This window comes from Hoplias malabaricus, chromosome 3 (genome assembly GCF_029633855.1).
Source record: "Hoplias malabaricus isolate fHopMal1 chromosome 3, fHopMal1.hap1, whole genome shotgun sequence".
NCBI classification, from domain to species: Eukaryota; Metazoa; Chordata; class Actinopteri; order Characiformes; family Erythrinidae; genus Hoplias; species Hoplias malabaricus.
Genome location: NC_089802.1, coordinates 8916676 through 8938464, shown reverse-complemented (window position 1 = coordinate 8938464; position 21789 = coordinate 8916676). Strand labels below are relative to the sequence as shown.

Below are 21789 nucleotides of genomic sequence, written 5' to 3'. Positions count from 1 at the left end.
TGACTAGTAACGGGTGAAGTGGTCATAACACTAAATATAAGAAGAATGGAATGATGTGTGTGTGTGTGTTTGTGTGTGTGTGTGTTTTCCAGGGATTGGCATTGGCCGTCAAAGATGGGAACTTGCTGCTAAAATTTAGATTTGCTCTTAAAAACTCGTGTTGCAAGACAGATATTCACTGATCCTTTTTCATATGTTGTTGTTGTTTCCTTAGTGTTTTGTTTTGTCCTCTATCTCTTTTTTTGCTTTTTTATCAGGCTGCTATTGTACATAGGAAGCTGTTCTGAATATTCGTGGTGGTTAAATAAATATTAAATTAATAAAATAAAAAAAATAGTCTGCTATTCAAAGTTTATAAAGATTGATCCATAAATTTGGACAATCTAACCTAGCTAAATGGCTAGCAAAATGAGTAAGCCAGTTAACCAGAATTGCACAGCTCTGTTTTAATCAACTGTGAATTAGACCCCTACAAAAAACATTATGGGTCCCTGAGAATAACTCATTTATAACTGTTTAATACCGTGTAAAAATTTAATTAACAAATTTCACTACAATAGAAATCTAGACCTGAAATCAGCATCTGATAATCAGACCCCAGATAAGGTTTTTATATTTGAACTCTGCTAGCTGAAGTTGAATGAGTAAATATATCTGATAACTGCTGAGCTGCTCGGTATTAGAAAGTGGATAGTGATGTATTTAGTGCTGTGATGGTCTAATCTCTCCCAGTTCGTCAGCTGGAGTGATTGAGCCAGTGTACAGGTTGTCTAATCTCTCATTCTGTGTGTGTGTGTGTGTGTGTGTGTGTTCTCTCCTCAGATTGACCTGGAGCCTGAGGGCAAAGTCTATGTCATCATAGATCTGTCAGGATCCTCCAGTGAAGGTAATATTTTAGAGTACACGTGTACTCATTCCCATTTCAGAGGAAAGAGGGAGGAACCATTCTCAAGTGCTTTAGGCTGTGATTTATATTAGGTTTCATTTAATGTGCCTTTCCCTTTCATTTGTGGGAAGCATATTTATTGTTCTTGTGTGAATATTATTTATTGTAATGTGTTTGGGGTTGGATAAGTTTCAGATTCATTATTTTCAGTGCTTTCCGAAACATATACAACAGGATATGTTGATATTTCCTGTGCCAGCCGATGTGTGTTCGTTAGTGCGGTAGAGAAATGGTCTGCTATCTGTAGGGAAATCCCACTCTTTTAAAGTCAGAATGTGTGTGGGTGCCGGAACTGTGGAGATCATAGCATCTGAGTTACCTGAAGAGTTCCCACACACTACTCTAGCTCGCAACTGCAGGCCAACACAGACAGCTTTCCTGCGCACTGCAGCTAATCTGATGATTCATTATCTATTAGTTTTCAGCATATATAATGTCTTAAGGTAGGGCCTCCCTTAAGAGCTGAAACTCTTAATCTCTAGGCCTTCCATGAATCATTCACTAATTTGAGACTACTACTTAAAGCATAAAGTTAATAGAGTGGAAAGTTATAAAGTTTTCTATCAAGTAGACTATCAAGTAGAACAGCTGGCATACGTGGACTGGCTTTGAGTGGCTACTACACTAAAGAGCACAAAGACTTTATGGACTACTGTATTTCAAGCGCTCTGCTATAAATGTTGACTCACAGCATGCGACCCACAAGACGCCAAGCAGCAAAGTCATGAACTAACCTTATGAGGTTCCGCCAATTGCACTTTAAACAAATTTTAAACAAATGGACGTTTGTCATTTTGAAGTTTGCAGTTTGAAGGTTGTAAATAAAGGGTTTACTGTATATGCATTAAGGGGTTAATATATTCTTTCACTAGGCCATGGGTTGACAGGCATGAATCAAATCGTAAAAACCAGATGTTGTTTTATTTAACCCTTAAAGGGGACCTATTGTACATCTTTTCCTCACGTTAACTCTCTGTGACAGGCTTTGATCAAAATATCACAAGGATCAAACAATACGGTAAGATTATCACCATTGTATAAACAGCCCTGTACCTTTAAACGAAAATGAGACACACACAGCTCACCCAGGGCTCACTCAGAGCTCAAACATGTAACGAAGCAAGGCTCAGAGAAGCTCTGTTTTAACACGGTTTTACTTTATCTCTGCTCGTTTTTCCAGGTTTTGCTGTTATGCTCTCTTCTCTGTTTTGGGCAGTTTTCTTATGTCTCCGCTTGGGTCATGTCTGTGTTACACAGTTTAACTCCTGCTTTTCTGATAGTTCTGGTGATGTAATAGGAAATGCTTCTAATATGTCCCCTTTAAAACTAACTGTAAGTGATAAAAACATTGAAATATATATATAACTTATCATTAATAGCAAAGGAATTGTGTTGAATGCGTAGACGCTCTCAAATAGCAGGATAAATAATACTTCATGATCTGAATTTGATGAAATGTTATAGTTGCGCATATGGTCCTAATAACACAGTTGTCATTGAAACAAAGAAACTGTTAAAAGCCATTTAAAAAGAGTGAAAAGGGAAGATAATTCCTCATGTGTCAACTATGTAATAATTAGAAAATTGTGTAATTACATTGGAATACTAAAGCAAAATGACGGTAATTGCTGTTGACTATTTAGATTTCAACAATAATGAGAGTATTTCCATTTCTGAGGCATTCCCTAGACAAATGAGTTAAATACACTGGTCTAGTTTGCCATCTGGAATAATAGCCCCTTGAATTCCAGCGGATGCTGAAAAAACTAGCTGACAAAAAAAACCCACATACACAAACACAAACACAAACACTCACGCGCACAAACACACAGATGGTCGATTAGTGTGTAAATGATAGTGGTGGTGGTGTCTGGTTGACACAGCAATCATGGCCCCCTGCTGGGGGGTGTGGGTAACTAATTCTGCTTTAATTCTAGTGTGTCTGCCTTGGTGCAAACAGCCAATCAGTGTTAATGAAGGAGCACTGCTCGACGCTGTGCGTGCTGTGGTTGGTTCACTTTGCATGGGCCCCTAATGAAAGTGCAGCATCTTTTCATGGTTCATTTGAATGGGCTTATGTCCACAGGGCTGCACTAAGCCCAGGCCATAAGCCCTCATCTGTGTTCCAGGAAACCAGCTTCAAGGTGATTGTGTTCAGTGTGTTCACACGCTCATTGATTTCTGGTTGATTTGCTTCATCGACTCTCTGCGCTGTGGTCGCTTTGGCTGGCTGCAGTGAGCTCACGTGGGCCACTGCATGTCCCAGCACCACCCCACTGCCAACAGAAATATCAGACCAGTGGATTTACTTTCATAAATTACATTCATGCATACACACGTATGCCATCAACACAATCTTTAAATTTTGCATACAATACACATATGACTGTGTATGTGTGTGTGTGTGTGTGTGTGTGTGTTGGACGAGCCCCAGTAAACTCATATTCCAGATCACATTCATCCCAATGGGTTTAGATACTTTAGGTTAGGGTTTAGATGCTACATAATAGTGGGTTTCTAATATAAAATACAGCGCTAGCAAGCTGGATACTGTTGTTATGGCTAATCAGAAAACAACAATGAATTTGCCAGTACGTAAATATTCACTTTATTATTCAACAGAAGAACTTTAGCTAGACCTGTCTCAATTATTACATAATTACTTGATCACCATAATTTTTCAGTGTTGGTTGGCAGCTACGAAGTACCAACAGCTAGGAAGCAAGGCAGCTAACTAGCTAGCATGTTCACTTTAGGATTATGCTTTAAGAGCTTCTTACAGAGGACAAATATGTCAGTTACAAGTTGTTTTAATGACATTCATCATCTAATATTTTGTGATTGTGACTGGCCTGGCAACATAAGGTCCATCATGCTGACCTTTCACATACAATATAAATATGGTAAGAAATTAATTAATCTTTTGTTTTTCTTCTATCTGCTTGTCCAACCCAGCAGCAGTTGCTACAAAACAATGCCTTTGTGGGTGGAGAATGGATAGATTATTTCAACTGATACATCATCCATATCAAATTAACTAGTAAAGGCAGATTTACCCTTCACCCTTTTTTTAGTTTCCCAATTAATAGGACTTCATATGTATGCAATACACAAATCGTAAAATTTGGAATTTCCAAGTATCCAACTTGAATACTTCTTTATCAGTGGAATCCAAATCCAATACAAACTCATTCCATACATTATCTATGGATTAATGACACAATATAAACTTCTCTCCAGGGGCATCTGCGTATTGCTGTCTGCTGCAGACGCCAACTCTCTAATTACTTACTAATAATGGGATTTATCTAGATGTGGATTAACATGTAACAGTGACCGGTCATAAGTATGAGCGAGCTCTCAGGTGAAATACTTCAGGTCAGTATGTTTGGGAAAGCCCAGTAAATTTGAAAGAAAGTGCATTTGCCCAACAGGCTTTCAGACATTCTGTTTCTCTTACCCATGCTAATCCCAGCTGGGTCATGACCACTGACCTCTGCTGCCATGGCAACAGGAGGTGGTTGAGTTATCTAAGCAGAGAGAGGAGAGGAAAGGAATAGCCATTCTTTTTTCTGATTTCACAGACAGACCCAATCATTGACACATACATACACACACACACACACACACGCATGCACGCAAATAGGAGAAACTCTCATACGTTGCGAGGGGGAGTTAAGCTATTTTCAGTGATGCCTCAAGCCACACGCTTCTGAACAGCTCAGACACTGCAGCTCCCCACAATCCCTGCACAATTACCCACAATCCCACCTGCCTGGACCTGTCTTGCTGCACGGTGTTGAAGGTTAAGAAACACAAATTTAATCCTGATTCAGAAGTCTGCTGACAGTGCTGTGAATTTGTATGAAGGAGGATGCTTGAAAAAAGCAAATCTTTAAATTTCTAAATGTTTAAGGCCTTTGCATTTACTCTGAATGAGCTGAAACTAAGGGCTGTTGCACGTGTGCCTCAACATTATGTCCAACAGACACAAGCTAAGTCTCTCTCTCTCTCTCCCTCTCTCTCCCTCTCTCTCTCTCTCTCTCCTTCTCTCTCTCTCTCTCTCTCTCTCTTTCTCTCTCTCTCTCTCTCCCTCTCTCTCCCTCTCTCTCTCCCTCTTTCACTCCCTCTCTTTCTCTCTCTCTCTTTCTCTCTCCCTCTCTCTCTCTTTCTCTCTCTCTCTCCCACTCTCTCTCCCTCTCTCTCTCCCTCTTTCACTCCCTCTCTTTCTCTCCCTCTCTCTCTCTCTCCCTCTTTCTCTCCCTCTCTCTCTCTCCCTCTTTCTCTCTCCCTCTCTCTCCCTTTCTCTCTCTCCCTCTTTCTCTCTCCCTCTCTCTCCCTTTCTCTCTCCCTTTCTCTCTCTCTCTCTCTCTCTCTCTCTCTCTCTCTCTCTCTCTCTCTCTCTCACTCTCATATTGCTCTTGATTTTAGTGGAAGATATCTGTCAATATTCTTTGAGGCTTCTCATTCCAGTGCATTATCCCTTATGTCATGGAACAATTTATATCACCTTGGAAGTAATGGCAGGATATGTCTGTAAATATTCATGTGATCCTTCAAATAATATACATGTTTTTGCTATGTTGGAGTGCTAGCAGTGGAGTGCATTGTTCAGCCATTGAACATGCATGCACCTCAAGCTTATTTCATCAAAATCCTGTTAAATCACACACACACACTTTCTGTAGTATTCTAAGACATAGTTAACTTTAACTTCAAATGAAGGTGTGGTTCTCATCTGTAACACTGGAATGCGGTAAAAGCTACATCTATTATGACTATTATTATTATAGAATAATATAGATAAGTCAGTTCTAAACTTAGGTGTGTGTGTCTGAGAGCTCCATACACATAGTACACCCTGACACCCACAAAGAAGGGTCATCAGGAAAGGGCCAAGACCCAGCTGTCCCACATGAATGTATCCCATGTGCTGTGTTTGGCACACACCTCTGAAGAGCAGAATGAGACACACAACAGTGTCTGTCTTTACCCGTCTCTATTTATAGAGCTCAGCTCATCACATAAATGACTCACCTGCTTCTGAACAGTGTGTCGAGCAGGATTAAAGTTATTAACTTATTCCAACTAGAGTGAGCACATCAGCGTGTGCAGTGCTGAATAAGATTCATTTGTATGTGTTAGTCTGTGTTGGTCTGTGTCTGGCTGACTGACTGACTGTCTGTCTGTCTGTCTGTCTGTCTCTCTGTCTATGTATTGCTGTTTGCATATGTGCATGAGTGGAAACATTTGTGTTGGAAGCAGTCAGTCTGCTGACCAGGGTTTACTGTCTAAAAATAGCAGGTGAGACTGAGCTGTGGATTATAGCACGTGCACACACACTTACTTTGAGGTAAAAGCGTGTGTGTGCGCGCGCTAATATTCAAATCAGACAGTCAGCAGAGTCAGACTGCAGACTTACACTACACTGAGTTTGTGAAACTTTTATCGGTTCAGTTTTCTGACAGTTAGAGGCTAAATTCGAAACCGTAAAGTCGAGTGTTAAACTTCATTGTTTCTTTTTGTCATGTATAATAAAAAAGAAATCAATCACAGGATCAAGAAATCATATGACCCCTGCGTTCACTTACCTCCCTGTGTGAATGTTTAATTTGTTGTGCCCAGTTTCCTAAAAATACCTTAGTGTTTAGATCATTTTAACAGGGAGAGAATGTGCTCCTCACAGACAGTCACCCGGAAGAAACCCACGCAGACACAGGGAGAACACACCAACTCCTCACAGACAGTCACCCGGAGGAAACCCACGCGGACACAGGGAGAACACACCAACTCCTCACAGACAGTCACCCGGAGGAAACCCACTCAGACCCAGGGAGAACACACCAACTCCTCACAGACAGTCATCCGGAGCGTCCCTGGAGCTGTGTGACTGCGACACTACCTGCTGCACCACTGTGCTGCCCTTGTATGAAAACAACACAATTTTAAAATCTACAATTATAATAGAGTAAGGTACAAGTCTGCTCCATAACTCAAGGTACAGAAATGTACTCTTGAGAGTATCAGCACTGTGACAGTTTTCTGACAGAGTACCAAAGGTAAAAATGAAATAATGGAAGTTTAACACAGTGCATATTTGCTGCTGTAGAACCCATGATGATGATTACTTTATAGTAGAAGGAGCTGTGTAAACGACAGCTGTAGTGAACTTAAATCGACAAAGATGGAGATACATGATTTACTTTGAACAGCAACAATACAACAAACCTGATGGACTATTGTCTGGAACTACAGAGCTGCAAAATGGACCTTTGTGGTCTCCACAGTATGTAACAACACATTTGTAAATGGTGAGATGCCCAGGGGTGTCCTCACAGCTTCTGTCCTCTCATTCCTCATTGGCTGTAAATCTGGGCACTTCCCGCCCTCTATTTCTCGCTACCTCACCTGAACTTTCTCCCAGGGTTCATGTGTTCCCTGCTCAGTGAGCCCCTCTCCACTTTCCATGCAAATATATGCGTGGCCGCGGCTGTGAGCGAGGGAAAGAGAGGTGGCGTTGGAGGGAGAGGACTATTTTTAGCCACTCTTTCTCTTTCTTTTAGTCCTGCAGTCCAGCTCTTTCTTTCTCTCTCAAGCTCACTACCACCCCCCCCCCCCCCCCCCATTTATATTTCTCTCTCACATTCGCCCCTCACTCATTCTCTCTCTCTCTCTTTCTCTTTCTCTCTCTCCACGAGTTCCTGACTTGGCGGCTGCAATGCGCCTAAACCTCCGGCCTTTCCTCTCATCCTCCAGCCTTTCTCTTTTCCTCCCCGTCTGCGTGCTTTTCTCCAGCCGTGCCTCAGCCGTCTTCTCCCCTCTTTTTCCCTCTCTTCTTTTGCTATACTTAGTGGAGCGATCGATTGCTGTGAGTGTGTTTCGGGGGACTGCTGCAAAGCCCTTTTATAGTCTCTACCTGTATTTGTTCAGCAGGGCAGCCCAGGCGCTCAGATCATTTGGATTGCGGGGGTCGTCATGGAAACGAGGCTGTGAGCTCACAGGTTTCGAGGGACAGAGAAAGAGCAAGGTCTGGAGAGTGAAGAGAGAGAGGGATAGGGAGAGGGAAAGAAGGACGAGAGACATGCATGTAAAAGAGTATAAAAGCATAAACGTTTGAGTTCCTAGCATGTTTACTGCATCTCAAGGTCCTGCTGGAGTGTGTAGTGCTGGAGTGTGTATAGCAGTACAGTGCACTTCTAATGCACTCCTCCTGTGTGTACATTCAGCAGAGTGCTCATATTCCACTCTGATCTGGATAAAGAGAATCAGAGTCATTTGCCAGATGGCTAGTTAGATAACATCTCAGCTCCACACGCCATAGCACCTCCATCATGTCACTGTATTTATTCTCTCCACCTCCAGCTTGTCTTGGGTGTGTGTGTGAGTGTGCTTGAGAGAGAGAAAGTGTGAGCAAGAGAAACAGCAAGCGAGTGAAAGCTCCAAACTCTCCTGTGACCCAGCCAACAGATTGAAGAAATCCACTAAGGAATAAAGCTGTTTTGTCTTCACTCCCTCCTCTCCACCTCTATAACCATTCCTGACTCGTACTTTCTTTCTCTCGTCTTTCTTTCTTTACTCGTTCTATCTTTGTCTCTATTAGGATTAAGCTCTCACTTTTCATTCTTAAATGCACTTGATGTCCAAACATTTCTTGGCGACCCCGTTTGTTGGACTGGTTTTTATAATCCAGAGCTGATCATTCAGCCTCTCTCCTCACTGCTCTTGTGGCTGAGTACAGTTAAATAATCACAACTATTTCCTAACATCTAGTCCTTCATAACAGAAAAGGTGAAAAAGTGGAATGTTCATCGCTGATTTGGTGAAAGGCGAGCTGATGAGTTGGATCTAGTCCAGACATTAATACTAAGACTGAAACAATACCTATTCTTGCTAGGTATTATAGTTGTACAGTTAATCTGATTATTTTCCTTTGATGTTATGTTTGCTTCTGTGCTCTGCCTTGATGACAGTACTTTGGGCCACACAACAGTTTCGGTTGATTTTGATGAACCCGACTTAATCGCCCGACACGGGAGGGTGTTTATGTGCTGCCTGCTGGTGAGGAAACTCGTTATTCCAGTACAAATGCGACCACTTGAAACCATTAATGGCAGAAATGGTGTGCGTAATCTTTCGAAGTTTTCGCTTACTACTTCACAGTGTTTTATCCCAAAAATGTGAGGACAGCTTGGTTTTCCATCATATTGGTCTCTTTTATTTTGTCAATTTTATTTTGACAACTATTGTTCATTCATTCATTCATTATCTGTAACTGCTTATCCAATTCAGGGTCGCAGTGGGTCCAGAGCCTCCCTGGAATCATTGGGCCTAAGGCGGGAATACTGGAGGGGACGCCAGTCCTTCACAGGGCAACACAGACACACACACACACACCTACAGACACTTTTGAGTCACCAATCCACCTACCAACATGTGTTTTTGGACTGTGGGAGGAAACCGGAGCACCCGGAGGAAACCCACGCGGACACAGAGAGAACACACCAACTCCTCACAGACAGTCACCCGGAGCGGGAATCAAACCCACAACCTCCAGGTCCCTGGAGCTGTGTGACAGCGGACAACTATTGTAGTTCTTTGAATTGTTACAGTAAGGGTGTGTTAAGGGTGCACATTATCTGCTCCCACTACTTTACAAAGAAATGCGGAATATTATGATAAATATCATATATCAAGCATCAGAATGTTATATTTTTGTTATATCATCCACCCCATGATTGTACCAGGCTCTAGTGGTAAATGTAATCTACTGTCTAATTGCCATTGAGCCATTTGCTTTCCTAGTGTTCTTCTTCACAGACTGCTGATGGATATGGTTCACACCGTGTGTGTGTGTGTGTGTGTATACTTGTGTCTGCTCCCCTAGTTGAAAGTGCTGCGTTCTCTGACGAATGTGTGAAATCTCTCACTCTCTCTCTCTCTCTCTCTGTCTCTCTCTCTGATTAATGCTGTTTTAATGAGTGTGTGCCTAGTTGGAGGGTGCTTGTGCTGCTCGTGTGTGTGCCGTGTCTGGGGCTGGAGTGGTGCTGGTGTGGGCGTGCGAGCCCTGTGCTTCTCTGTCTGTCTGACCGTAGGCGGTCAGCTCTCTGCTCCACTCGGCTGCCCTCTCATCAGATCAGCCTCCTGCAGACCACATCCTCCACTCCACATGAGAGAGAGAGAGAAATTGTGTACTGAATAGAATGAACAAGAGATGTGAGAGATGGAGAAAACATGAAAGGATGACAGAGAGCGAGTGAGAGAGAGGTTTAAGGACAATGGTGCAAGGATGGGCCAGTAAATGACTACTATCACGATCACGTTGTTTATATATATATTTTTAAATACATCCCATAATGCATTATTGTTATTGCTCAGATAAAAACACAACTTAATATTCGGTTATTATTTTTCTACATTGTGTGTATGTGTTATAATGAATAGACTAATAGAGTGTAGCATAGTGGATAACACCACTGCTCTTCACATAACAGACTTAAGTTCACTTCACCTTGTGCTACATCAGTAAATGTCCTTGGGCAAGGCTTCTTATGCTACGTTCACTTACTGCTGTAATATGATCAAGTTTTAAATAAATGTTGGAACAGTTCTGTGAGGATTTGATGGTCTTCAGCAAAGAGTGCCTTGGACCATGGTCCTGACCAAAGGAACAAAATATAATCTGACCATAAGAGGAGGTCTCTGTCCGGATCAAACTGAGCTAAGGTCTGGTCTGTGTGCAGTGTGAAAGCACTTTTTGGGATGGTTCAGACTTTCTGACCAATCAAAGGAAGTTGAAGTAATATAAAAGACAGAGGTAGATGTAACTGTCTCCATTTTTATGTGGTGTTACTGTAGTAAACACAAATAAAACTAGAATCTAAAACAAATCTCTTGAAAGGAGGATGGTAAATCAAGTGACATGATTAAAAATCGGCCTGCACTATTCTCAACAAAATAATTCACTTTTGTAGAATTACATGACTCCCATTGACTGGCACCCTGTCCCATGGTTTGTTTATGCCTTGCCCCCAATGGTTCAGAGTAGGACCCACTGCAGCCCTAAGCAAAGTGAATTAGTTTCAGAGAATCTGTAAAAATAGGAGTGAATGAATGAATGAATGAATGAATATACCATGATTAATCAAAAACCTTTGATTGGTTTGCACACAATGCAAAACATGATGAGTTAAGGTTTCCTTTTTGCAGCTCTGTACCGTGATAATAGGACCAATGACATAATAACATTTAACTTAGTGGTATTATGAACAGGGCGACATGGTGGTGCAGCAGGTAGTGTCGCAGTCACACAGCTCCAGGGACCTGGAGGTTGTGGGTTCGATTCCTGCTCCGGGTGACTGTCTGTGAGGAGTGTGGTGTGTTCTCCCTGTGTCCGTCAGTTTCCTCCCACAGTCCAAAAACACATGTTGGTAGGTGGACTGGCGACTCAAATGTGTGTGTCTGTGTTGCCCTGTGAAGGACTGGCGCCCCCTCCAGGGTGTATTCCTGCCTTGCGCCCAATGATTCCAAGTAGGCTCTGGACGCACTGCGACCCTGAACTGGATAAGCGGTTTCAGAAAGAGAATGAATGAATGAATGTTATAAAGAAGTCTTATAACTTAGAACTCAAATAAATCCTGTAGCTTCATCAGGGAACATGAACCTGTTCACAAGCTCATTTGAAATTCTTTATTTTACCCAGACAAGGGGTGTTTACACATCTGCAAAAAACGGTACTCAAGAGTCTTCATTTCAGCAACTGCGTTTTCTGGTCTCACTATGCATTCTGTATATATCTGAACATTGCGTGTACATGCTGCTTGGTGGGCTGGTATATAGTGTTGTTTATAGTGTGTATAGTATTGTTTGAGTGTTTGTGGCTCATAGAGCTGAGTTCTTAGGCTGTGCTTAAGCCTGCTCTCTAAGCAGATGGGTAAAGCAGTGTTATGTAAGCACATCTATCCCACTAATGGCCCTTTTAGCTGCTCTGCTCCTCAGCAGCTGTCCTCACTGCAAAATATCACACAACACACACACACACACACAACCCAGTACACACACGCTCACACACACACAAACAGCAAGTGTGTTCCAGAATATTGCTGACACGGCACAGACAGAGAGAAGATGTGTTCAGAAAAGGTTGCTGACGTGAAACAGACCATACACACACACACACACACAGTGTGGCTTCTGGAAGCTGTGTAATGGTAATGTAATCACAGTAAAGTGTGTATTCTCCTCTGCTCTGTACCTCTTCTATACTACTGCTATACATGGTATCATTGGTTAATTGATCATATCTGATATTGCCCGCAGCTTCAATATGCAAATGAGCTCACTACACAGAATCAAATAAATGCTTTGAATTCACTCAAATGTTTACGTAATTTCCACCAATAAAATACATTCCATCCATATAGTTACACTGTTTACTAATGTATGCCATTTGTCATCTATGCACTCACTGCAGGTTGGTTGATAGAGTGTAGCATAGTGGATAACACCACTGCCCTCCACATAACACACTTAAGTTCACTTCACCCTGTGCTACATCAGTAAACGTTCTTGGGCAAGGCTTCTTATGCTATGTTCACTTACTGCTGTAATATGATCAAGTTTTAAATAAATGTTGGAACAGATCTGTGAGGATTTGATGGTCTTCAGCAAAAAGAGCATGAGTGGAGTCAGTTATCGATGCTGAACCATTAGCTCTGAATCAGACACCACTCCCAACTAATACCAAAGGCTTTGGTGTTTCTCCTACACTGCTCCACACCCCATTGCCTGGCGACTTGGTGTCCCTCTAGCTGTCACTTGGCATTTGGCATTTGGCATTTGGCATGGTGACCTCAAACCCGTGTGGCTGATCCAGTGTGTATCATTTTGTTTCATGCTTTACTGTGGAAATTATACAAGCTGTGTGTGCTCAGCTGAATGTCTCTATACAATGCGTGCCTCTTCGGGTGCTTTCATACATTCCTAGTTTGGTCCAGACTTTTCAGTTTTGTCCAAACCAGAGTTGCATGTGTGAACGTTGCCTTGGACCATGGTCCTGACCAAAGGAACAAAATATAATTGTTCAAACTGAGCCAAGGTCTGGTCTGTGTGCAGTGTGTAAGCACTTTTTGGGATGGTTCAGACTTTCTGACCAATCAAAGGAAGCTGAAGTAATATAAAAGACAGAGGTAGATGTGACTGTCTCCATTTTTATGTGGTGTTACTGTAGTAAACACAAATAAAATTAGAATCTAGAAAAAGTCTGATTCCCACTGCTTTACTTCTGCTTTATACCAAAGTGCCAACTTTGTAGCATATAAACCATACGACATCATTATTAGAAGGGCACTCAGTAGTAGGTAAAGTGTCATTGGGTGTGTTTAGGAACACAGCATTAATTATCCAGCGCCACAAGTTCAGCCACTAAAGTGGAATGGAAAATGTGAATAAGGAGCTGCTAAATAAGTAAGCCTTGCAACAGTAAGCAATGTATGTGTTTTACAATATTGTAGCCACACATACGTAGTAGTAGTAAATAGTAAATTGTAGACATGAATCTGTTCGTGCCCCTCTACAAACACTTTGTTTCGAGTGTGGGGAGACACAGCTCATGTAGGTGATTACGACAGGCAACAGGAAAGTCCTTTAGTCCACTCGCTAAATTGCAATACTTACAAACCAAAACTTGTCAGAACAAATGTATACAACGTAACAAAACAGAAACCTGGGTTCAGACATGTTTTATGTGTAAAAACACCTTTAAAGTAATTTAATTAAAAGATATACAGGGGTTGGACAATGAAACTGAAACACCTGTCATTGTAGTGTGGGAGGTTTCATAGCTAAATTGGAGCAGCCTGGTGGCCAATCTTCATTAATTGCACATTGCACCAGTAAGACCATGTGCATCCAATGGTTCAAACATTGTGTCCTGAAGGTGGTGCTGTGTATCAGGACGACAATGCACCAATACACACAGCAAGACTGGTGAAAGATTGGTTTGATGAACATGAAAGTGAAGTTGAACATCTCCCATGGCCTGCACAGTCACCAGATCTAAATATTATTGAGCCACTTTGGGGTGTTTTGGAGGAGCGAGTCAGGAAACGTTTTCCTCCACCAGCATCACGTAGTGACCTGGCCACTATCCTGCAAGAAGAATGGCTTAAACCCCCTCTGACCACTGTGCAGGACTTGTATATGTCATTCCCAAGACGAATTGACGCTGTATCGGCCGCAAAAGGAGGCCCTACACCATACTAATAAATTATTGTTGTGTAAAATGACAGGTTTTTCAGGTTCAGTGTCCAACCCCTGTATATGCACACAGCAAATGTGTTAAATCAACATCATTAGTGTAAAAATGTATACTTGTCAACATTGTTGACACTGAACACTGGTGAATTTGCTGTGTATAATAGGCGTCACCAGTTTATTGCACATTAGACTCAAGTTAACGCAATGCATTATTTTTGTTGCAGTTGGTTACTGCGTGCTTTTATTACCCTGACTGATCTTACAGGTTCCCGATGAATACTATGGAGTCTGTTGTGAAGACAGAAGCTGATCACATGATCCAACAAATGCAAATAATTGTGGTCACAATAACTTAGCAGTCATTGCATCAAAACAGAAACCTGTCCTGTTTGTGATATGTGGTGCTGTAACAAGTGGCGTATTTTAATTCATTTTAATCAGCCTTCCTCAATACACACCCAGAGATATGCACTGAGAGGAGGAGAAGACAGGTGATAGAAAGCAGATGAAAGGGAAAATGGAACTCTTTTCTGCTTCTCCTCTGAGCAGGACTGGGTTTGCTGCCAGTTGACGGCTCGTGCAGGTCAGTGCGGCGCTGCATTGTGATGGCCCTCAGGCTGTATGACTTGACCTGAGTTAATGCGCATGACTGCACAGGGCACATGGTAGGTCAGGTGGTCTGGGCCTCAGGTCCCTCTCATGATCCACACAGACACACACACACACACAAACACACACTCAGACCATGTGCAGCTCTGGGAGGGCCACACAGAGGAGAAGAGCAGAGGAATGAAAGATGTGTTTGTTCCTTTTCTCTGCTGGCTGAGTTGACCTGAGGACGGAGGCTTGAGTACCTCTCTGTTTTAAAGAGGCCTGACTTGGCTCAGTGCAAAGTGAGCATGTTCCCTGTCCAGCGTACAGCTTGCGTTCTCTTTCGCTTTCTCTCTCTGCCTCTCTCTCTCTCTCTCTCGTGCATGTGTGTGTCTTGTGTTTTGTTTTTTATATTTGCACTAACAGTCACTAATGTATATTCTCAGAGCCAACAGAATGGTCTTTATAGAGTAGAGTACTTTGGTGTGGACAGGTGAATGTGAAATGGGCACGACTCAGTTAAACTCATTTATTTCTGTATTATTTTTGCTGGCCGTTCTATCCTCTTAAACAGAGCCTGTATTTGTTCCTTTGTTTCAAATCCTCACCCTCGTATACAGCGATATTACCTACACATTATTTTATGGCAGTCATTATTCATTAACTCATAATAACAGTGTGAATGAATGTCATAACACATTGTGCACTGGGTCGTGGCATACTGCCAGGTGAGACGCAATATCAGGAGGAGGGATTTCTGAGTAAGAGGAGCATTTTAATTCAGTTATTTGTTGGTGGTGGGAGGGGGGGGGATATGGGACGTGGATGTGAATGTTTCTAAACGGTTGTTATTTTTTTCAAACCCACTGGTGCATGGTGACACATCACAAGCTCAGAAGATGTTTTCAGGGAGTGCAGAAGTCCATTATGTTGATTAAAAGTGACAGGGAAACAATGCGGTTTTGTGAAGATGAACTGAAAGAGTATAAAGGGAACGTTTAGATTTCAGGTTGGCTTTAAAGGGTTAAAACTTGGTGGTTTGTGTATTCTGTAACTATTGTGAACTATACTTTTATTTGTCTCTCATTAACAGCTACTACATCCAGTGAAAATGAAGAGCGAGTTTTCCGGGAGCGTGTGCGGCCCCGGAAGCGCCAGGGGGCTGTTCGGAGGCGAGTCCATCAGGTTAATGGACACAAGTTCATGGCCACTTACCTGAGACAGCCCACTTATTGTTCCCACTGTAGAGACTTCATCTGGTAAGACCCTTCTCTATCTTTGTCTTTGCTCTCTCCTCTTTTCCCTCCTCTCTCTCTTTCCCTTTCTCTACCTTTAATACCTCTTTCTCTAATTCTATCCCTTTCTCAATCACTCCTGCTCTTTCCTTTTTTCTCTCTCGCTCTCTCTGGGTCTCCCTGTCTTTTATTACCTTTTTCTCACTCTCCCTACCTCCATCTCCTTCCCTCTTTTCATTTCTTTCTCTTCTTATATAGTCTGACATAGTCCATTTGCATTACAGCTATTCTCTAGTGGACAGTAGCACACTCTAATGGCCCTGACAGACAGCTGACATGTTGACCTCACTTACAGTCTATTATTTGTTTCTTTTTTTAGGTCTCAAGGCTGTACAGTGAGTCAATTTGCATAACTGGTAAACAGTATGCCTGTGTGACACCAGACAATGTTGTCTATTTTTCCCCTCAGTAAGCGTGGCGATCACATGGGGGGTTTTTCTGTGCTGAAGGCCCCCTCTGCTGGTCAGCAGAGGACGAGCAGAATCTTGGCTGTGTTTCTATAGCATGGAAAATTCAGACGTGTACACAAGCTGACAGAGCGTGAGATCTGCTTTGTCTAACACATGTTTTCTGTGTCATCTTTGCAGGGGTGTGTTAGGAAAGCAGGGATACCAATGTCAAGGTTTGGCACCACTCTCTTCTACATATTTGATTAGCCTTCTGTATCCAGATATATCTATTTTCACATCGCTGTGCGAAAGTCAGAGACCACATTTAATGTATTTAATTTCTAGTCACAACAGCAGTCCTATGAAAACTGTCCACTTTACAGGCTAGGGACAAATGTGCTGAATACAGGGGCAACACGGTTCTGCGAAAGGTAATGTTACTGCCGCACAGTGTCAGGGTCCTGGGGTCCTCACTGTCAGTGAGGAGTTTTGTGGGTTTTAAGTGTTTCTGCATGAGTTTGCTCTGGGTGCTCCAGTTTCCTCCCTCTGCCCATAAATACAGTCTGGCAGGTGGATTGGCTGTGTGAAATTGTTCACAGGTGTGAATGTGATAGTGGCTGTGTGAGTGTGTGGTGCTCTGCAGTGTACTGGCACCCTCTCCAGGGTGTGTTCCTGCCTTGTGCCAAGTGATTCTGGGAATGCTCCCGACCTACTGCGACACTGAACTAGATGATGAATAATTCCATTCTTCTGTTCTGAGGAAACTCCTGCTTTTTCTGTATGAAGGAGAATTAGGGTCAATCCAATCTCCTCAGGAATAACTAGAAGTGTGGCCTCTGACTTTTGCAAATTACTGTATGTGAATGCAGAAATGATCAGTTTTCACTTCTGTCTGAAATGTCTGTTATGGAAAGTTAGATTTTCTAAGTCCTCAGAGTGGATCTAATATAATCACTTATTAGATTTTAATATTTGGTGTTGTTTTAATTGTTTCTGTGGTTTGCTCTCCTGGCAGTGTGTACCTGTGTGGTTCATAAACGATGCCATGAGCTCATCATCACAAAATGTCCTGGCTTAAAAAAGCAGGATGACACTCCAGAGGAGGTGAGTGGTCACTCTGATTTAAAGGCACTGGTTACAGTCAAGTATTATTTTTGTAAAATTCAGTGAATGTTTCCACATGGTTCACTAGCTCTTTGGTCTGTTTGCGCATCGGAAAGTCTGGTGCTCACACTCAGCCCTGGCCTGGTAAATGGGAAAAAACAAAGTGATTCAGACCAATTTACTCAACACTTTTCCAGCCTATTAGCAACAGGGAGTGTTCATGCTCATGCACTGGGCAGGGAAAGGGGAGGAACAGGTGACTGTGTATGGGCTGAAAGCCCAGCGTTGTTACCTTGGCAAGGCGCATGCATGAATTTGTGTGTGTGGAGCTTCTGAGGGAGCACTGAAGGCAGGGGTGTGTTTGTTTTGCTGCTGAGTTCAAATATCAACAGCCATTTCCAGAGTCATATACAGTGCCTTTAATTAGGGGTGGTCGATATGACAAAAATACATTATCACGATTTTTTTTTTTTCAGGATCACAATCTCAATTTTATCACGATTATTTTCTTTCTATTAACACTTCAGGTATTTTTTCCATTTTCCTTCTGAAATTACATACTCAAATCTCAAATCTTGAGTCAGTGAAAAAACTAGAGGCAATTTTATGTAGTAATGTTCCTGAAAAGCCTTCAGAATTTTTAAAGATATTGAAATGAATCTTTAGTGGTCAAAACAACAAAACATTTTCTAAATTTAATTTTGAATCTTCTTTGAAATCTTTTTTTGAAATATTCTAAGACCCCAACCTCTCCATAAGGAAAATTATTAATTTTACTGAAGAAAAAAATGATTATCTAAGCTTAATGGCAACATTTTACGTGACCTTCCTTTATAAATATTCTCGATTTATTCTGATATTTAGTCTTGTTTCTAACACAGTTCCCTTTAAGGCCTTAAGCGTTGGAAGGAGGGAGCTTTCCCCCCATTGGCTGCCTCCGTCACACCCCTCCTGTATTTAAATGGTCTCAGTAAGGAAATAGCAGGCAGTGAACGGGATCTAAGCTTTGAAAACTTATTTATTGTTTTGATTGCTGTTGCCATATAAAACTGTCTGTGTCGTCTCTCACGGTGCGTGCCTGTAAGTTTAGGCTTCCCCGCCTTCTTGGTTGAGCATTGCCCTGATTGGTCTACAGATTTGATTGAAGTGTCGTTAAAGCTGAGAGCCCAAGCCCAAGTAATCTTTACACAAACATGAGGTTTATTAACGAGTGGATTGACTCAAATTTGGTCTTGTTTTGAAGGGAACAGCATACATAAGAGCTGGTATCCTTTGTGTGTATTTGTGGGCTCTTCAGGCTTTTTTTTTTTGCGAGGAAGAGATATCATGTATGGAATAACTAATTCTTTTGGTTTGAACTCAGTAGTCATACATTTTAGAGCTCTGATTTACACTATTGGTGTCTGTCCATTCAAATGAGTAGCATCATGGATAATGTAGTTTTTGTCCACAGGTTGGCTCTCAGCGCTTCAGTGTAAACATGCCTCACAAGTTCAGTATTCACAACTATAAAGTACCAACCTTCTGTGACCACTGCGGCTCTTTATTATGGGGGCTGATGCGGCAGGGGCTGCAGTGCAAAGGTGAGGCATTATGGGAAATGTAGTTTGATTCATGAAAACCATAGAATTGATGGAATGCTGACACAGCTGTTGGAGAAGTATGACCAGAATGTTTACCTACATGTCTCTCTCTTTCTTCACCTGTCTGTATGAGTTCAGTTTGTAAAATGAATGTTCACCGGCGCTGTGAGACCAATGTCGCTCCAAACTGTGGCGTGGATGCTCGAGGAATTGCTAAAGTTCTGTCGGACCTTGGAGTGACGCCAGACAAAATCTCCAACAGCACCCAACGCAGGAAAAAGGCAAATAACACTCCTGGGCCTGGGGTGGGTTGAGCTGTTAAAAACCATTCGAATGAAATGAAAGAGAATGAATATCCTGTATGTCTATGGCCTGCTTTACTAAAGATGATTAGAAATCAATGAGCATTAGTAATGATTATTATGATGATGATGATGATGATGATGATGATTGACTAGAGAGGGTTGGTGATAGATTAGCGAACGATGATAATCCCAGTAAAGTGCAGTGGGATTAAAACAGGCGGAGAAGGGGATGTTTCATGTATTTTTCTCTCTGCAGCTGACTCCAGGCCAGGATGCCCAGCCGACCGTATCGGACACTGCCACAACCGAAGAATCTGACCGCTGCAAATCAGCCCCTACATCACCATGTGACCAGGGTAAAAAAACAAATAAATAAAAGCTAATAATTATTGTCTTCCACTCCTAACAAAAGGGGAGCTGTATGGAACTGGACTTTTCCTGAACAATTTACTGCAGGTTTTCCAAAGAAAAAAACATTAAATCAAGCAAAGAACATGAAGGTATTTACACAGTTCATGGTTCTAAGAAACACTGCCTTTACTGAGGAACCCGTGAATAATATTATTTTAGAAAGTAATAAAAGCTTTTATCTACAAAATGATAACTGTATAAAAGAATGTAGCTTCAGAGGATTTTGAAAAGCAAGGGGCAGCCGTGGCACTGTCTCTTCTCACAATCAACGGCTAAGGTGCCCCCTGAACAGGGCACCTAACCCCGAAATTCTCCCTGGGTGCTGAGAGTGGCTGCCCACTGCTCCGCTCCAGGTGTGTGTGTGTGTGTGTGTTTGTGTTTTCATTGACCCTAATCGTTAGTGTGTGTGTGTTGTACAAAGACAATAAATTACAAGTCTATTGCTCTCGTTTTTTTTCTCTGTCTCTCTCTCTCTCTCTCTCTCTCTCCACTGCAGAGTTATCAGAGCTTGAAAGCATTCGTAAAGCTTTGTCATTTGGACAGGAGCACAAGTCTTCCTCATCTTCCGTGGGCGGTGGGCTCCAAGGCACCGGGAGTGAGGGCCGAGAGAATGGAGATGTGAAAAGCATCCAGTCAAAGAGGATGAACCTGACTGACTTCTCCTTCATCAAAGTGCTGGGCAAAGGCAGCTTCGGCAAGGTGGAGAGACCGGAACCCTTACAACTCCTGAATACAACATTAAAAGAATACCACTGCAGATTGCATGATGACTGAATTGATAAGTGATTGCCCCACTCCTCTCTCCTCTGTAGGTAATGCTGGCAGAACTGAAAGGCACAGATGAGGTATACGCCGTAAAGGTGCTGAAAAAAGATGTAATTCTTCAGGATGATGATGTAGACTGCACTTTGACTGAGAAACGCATCCTGGCCTTGGCCAGAAAACACCCCTACTTGACCCAGCTCTTCTGCTGCTTTCAGACCAAGGTACAACATTAATTCCTAGAAATACCCAAACCACAAACACAGCCAAAATGTGATCAAATGATGCTTTTCCACTGCATGGAACCTACATGACTCTACTCAACTCAGCACGGCTCTTTTGCTTTTCCACTGGCCAAATCTGGTCCCTGGAACTGGGTACGTTTTCCGTCTCAGCTCACTCCAGGTTCTAACCGTGCAGAGTAGGTTCTAAAATGGTGATAGGGAAACCCTGCAGAACGCTGACTGGCCAGAGAGATATGTCTATCACCAGGAAATGCAGAGCTGGTTCAAATTCAGCATAAATCTCAGCAGCTTTCACATTTACATTTATCGGACTCACAACAGCAGCTTATAACTTTACCTCGAGGTGTTTTAAAGAGGTTTATGCTCCTTGGGCTGTTGGCCACTGACACTTTCCAGTGAAAGCTGAACGTGCAACAAGTAAAACTGATCTGAGAACTGGGGCGTGGAGTGGTGTTTAGTCCAAAAAACTAAAACAACATGCAAACATGCAGTTGTGTTGAGCCGGACTCGTGCAGTGGAAAAGCATCAAAACAAAACTAAACCACAACCAAGACTTTAAACATTCAGTCAAACACAGCAAGACTATGACTGGATTACAACAAAATATTTAGTACCAACATTTTCATTAACCTTTGGAACTCGCTTTTTACTTTGCGCTAAGGTCCAATAATTACATTACAATTTAATTACGTGTTTATATAGTTATAGTATATAGAAATTATCTGGGCTGTAAATTTACTTTACATTCTGTACCCATATTTTTCACTTGTTGTCATTTGCCTGAAACTTAAAAATGGTTTCTTGCCTAAGTGTTTGTCCAGCAGGTGGCATACTGTTGCATGACATTAGAGAGCTCTGAGACCGAAAGAGTGCAATGGAGGTTAATGTAGACACATTCAAAAGA

The 21789-nt window shown here is 42.1% G+C and overlaps 1 protein-coding gene across 2 annotated transcripts in view; it reads left to right on the top strand.

Annotated features, from left to right (window-relative positions):
- Window positions 1-21789, top strand: part of prkcea (protein kinase C, epsilon a) — a 75122-nt gene that overhangs the window by 24535 nt on the left and 28798 nt on the right. The window contains exons 2-10 of one of the 2 annotated variants that reach the window (XM_066663432.1): window positions 823-886; window positions 15885-16050; window positions 16674-16708; window positions 17491-17579; window positions 19033-19162; window positions 19301-19443; window positions 19724-19823; window positions 20375-20577; window positions 20691-20864. In XM_066663432.1, the coding sequence (XP_066519529.1) occupies window positions 823-886; window positions 15885-16050; window positions 16674-16708; window positions 17491-17579; window positions 19033-19162; window positions 19301-19443; window positions 19724-19823; window positions 20375-20577; window positions 20691-20864 (1104 nt within the window). Of the gene's footprint in view, window positions 1-822; window positions 887-15884; window positions 16051-16673; window positions 16709-17490; window positions 17580-19032; window positions 19163-19300; window positions 19468-19723; window positions 19824-20374; window positions 20578-20690; window positions 20865-21789 lie in introns of both variants that reach the window. The other variant, XM_066663431.1, reaches the window with a different exon arrangement.